Source organism: Gossypium arboreum, chromosome 12 (assembly GCF_025698485.1).
Source record: "Gossypium arboreum isolate Shixiya-1 chromosome 12, ASM2569848v2, whole genome shotgun sequence".
NCBI classification, from domain to species: Eukaryota; Viridiplantae; Streptophyta; class Magnoliopsida; order Malvales; family Malvaceae; genus Gossypium; species Gossypium arboreum.
This window is the reverse complement of record NC_069081.1, coordinates 91,215,170-91,217,870: the sequence shown is the minus strand read 5'-3', so window position 1 is coordinate 91,217,870 and position 2,701 is coordinate 91,215,170. Positions and strand designations below refer to the sequence as shown.

Below are 2,701 nucleotides of genomic sequence, written 5' to 3'. Positions count from 1 at the left end.
CTGTTAATGGGGTTTTAGACTCTACAAATAAGATTAGGGTTAATAAATGTCCTATAAGAGTATAGTAAAATATTAAAAATAATATATTTTTAGAAAATAGACATGCTACAGTTTTATAAGGTTGTTTGTGAAATTAAAAAAAATACACTATCACTAATGTACCAAATACTGAACTTTATAAACATAAATCTTACAAATTCAAATATATAAAACTATATGTTTTATATAAATTTTAAAAATCATTATATAACATTAAAAATAATAAATTTAAATTCCATGTATTAGTCTGATGGTAGAGTGTTTACCACCCCAAGTGTTACCTGAGTTTGAATCACGCTAATCGTCTTGTTATTAAGACTTTACCCTTCTCTTATAATCCACCAAAAATAATAATAATAAATTTACATAACTCAAAACAATGGTAAACAAAAACTTAAAAGAAATCCAAAAGACCAAGCAAGTGATATAAATAACAACTTTAATGAAAGTGTTTGGGTGCTCTTATTTACATACAAAATGTGGCCCCATATTCCATGGACCAATAAGCATCCCAATTAATACACTTAATCCCTTTTAACACTTAATTAGGGTCGAAAATGGGTGAGCAGAAGTCTTGACCAAAATATATATATATATTATATATATATATAATAAAATTATATTTTGAGTACTCAAAATTTATTAATATTTTATGTTCTTTTTAAGCATTTTTCTACTTCACTCCTACACTTCGTCAAGTTGAAATTTAAGAATTAAAAAAATAAAATAATTATTTAATACATAAATGCAAGAGACTTCATTTGTGTTAAAGAACAATACAATAAGTTTTTGTATTTTTCTTACATTTGGAATTTAATCTTTATATTTTACTTATAGAAATCTAGTCCTTTTACTTTTTAAATTTTAAAATTATAGTCAATTTGTTAATACTGTTAATGTCATTTTGTTAAATTCAAGTTTATTACAACGCTATTTTTTAATTACATGACCTATTAAATGAGTATTTTCATATTTCAAAATATTGCATCAATAAGTTTAACAAAAAAGTTAATAATGTTAACAATTAGACTTGAATTTTAAAATATGAAAATCCTAAAATAAAATACAAAAATTTTAAAAATAACACATGTCAAATACTTCACTAATCTTATTAGAATTAAAAAATTAAATATGCCATAAGTCTTTGTACTCTTTCCAAATTTAAATTTAGTCCTTATATTTTTATTTTCAAGAATTTGATCTTTCTACTTTTTAAATTTCAAAATTTAGGTCTAATTGTTAAAACTGATAATTTTCTGTTAAATTTGTTGTTGGTGTGACAAGTTGAAATAAAAAGCACTCACTAAAAAAATGTGGTAATGAATATGAATTTAATAAAATAATTTTAGCATTGATAATAATTGAAATTTTAAAATCTAAAAAATAGAGAATATGAATTAAAAAAACAATTTTAACAATGTTCATAATTGAAATTAAATTTTAAAATCCGAAAAAAGCAAAGATATGAATTCTTAAAAATAATTAATCTTCAAACATAAACAAAGTTACCAGAAAATGTGAGAAAAAAAAAAAGAGAGAGAGAGAAGGATGAATTAATTGATAAGCTTACCTTTGCTAAATCGACGTACCATAAGAACCACAAAACTTAAAAGCATATATATGGTATAATGCTTTGTAATAAGTACATAAACAGCAAAGAACACGAGGTTGTTGAAACATTAATGGCGGTTTTTTTTGTTTTTTACTACACAAAGTGGGATCCCTACACATCAAAGACATGCTAGGAAGTGTTGTTGTGTTTGGGTTTCTCCGTCAAGCCACGATGAATCGCCGGCGAAAGTCCATCCACAAGAATTCCATTGACAACCGCCGTTATTCATCAATTCCGGCAATTCTATTTCACCCCAGAAATCATCACTACCGTCTTCGGATGATTCTGGAATTTTCTTCGACGAAGATACTACTAAATGTGCCGCTTTCGAGGCGGCGGCTTGGATGTCACGAGCAGTGGACGTCAACGGTATGGGTAAATCGTCTACTTCGTCGGGGAAGTTCAGCTGAGCTTTACGTCCTCTCAAACAAAACGCCGCTACGTCGTAAGCTTTAGCGGCCATTTCCGGCACCGGGAATGAGCCTAACCAAATGCGTGACTTCTTGCGGGGCTCTCTAATCTCCGACACCCATTTGCCCCACCGTCGTTTACGAACGCCACGGTATACTGGATGCCGAGTTCCGCCGCCTCCTTTTGTGTCGTGTTTCATGGCCGATTCCAGTGAGGCGGTGGAGGCGTTTAAGTCATCCTCCGTATACGGTGGCTGTTCCATTACGTAAGAACCGTTTTATTGCAAGTGTTGAGACTAGCATTTATATTTGCAATTAAACGTTACAACGGTTGGTTGAAATTACGCAAATACCCATACAGGTCAATTGTCAAAACAAATAAAGCATCCTAACGTGAGAACATACAAAGCTCACGCGCCACTTGTTTTGCGTTAGGAGGATTGTGATAGCCATTGCTTTTGCCCTACGTTGGAAAATTTTAAAAATTTTAACTTTGATTTTCACTTTATGCAATGAAGGACGGATGTAAAAATGAATCATAAATATTTGAAAGTTAAAATGCAATTTTATCATCACATTAATTTGTAATTTCATAAATTTCTAAAGAGTTAAAAAGACATATTTACCATATTAGGGCCAA

The 2,701-nt window shown here is 29.9% G+C and overlaps 1 protein-coding gene across 1 annotated transcript; it reads right to left on the bottom strand.

The window, feature by feature from the left end:
- Positions 1-1,588: 1,588 nt before the first annotated feature.
- On the bottom strand, positions 1,589-2,370 carry LOC108478520 (ethylene-responsive transcription factor ERF023-like). The gene has a single exon (XM_017780981.2). It carries the CDS (start codon positions 2,322-2,324, stop codon positions 1,770-1,772), a length of 555 nt encoding a protein of 184 aa, XP_017636470.1. The 5' UTR covers positions 2,325-2,370; the 3' UTR covers positions 1,589-1,769.
- Between the last annotated feature and the right edge of the window lie 331 nt (positions 2,371-2,701).

What these genes read in the sequence shown, in the direction of transcription:
- LOC108478520 (XM_017780981.2), bottom strand. Translation starts at nt 2,324, where the DNA reads ATGGAACAGCCACCGTATACGGAGGATGACTTAAACGCCTCCACCGCC.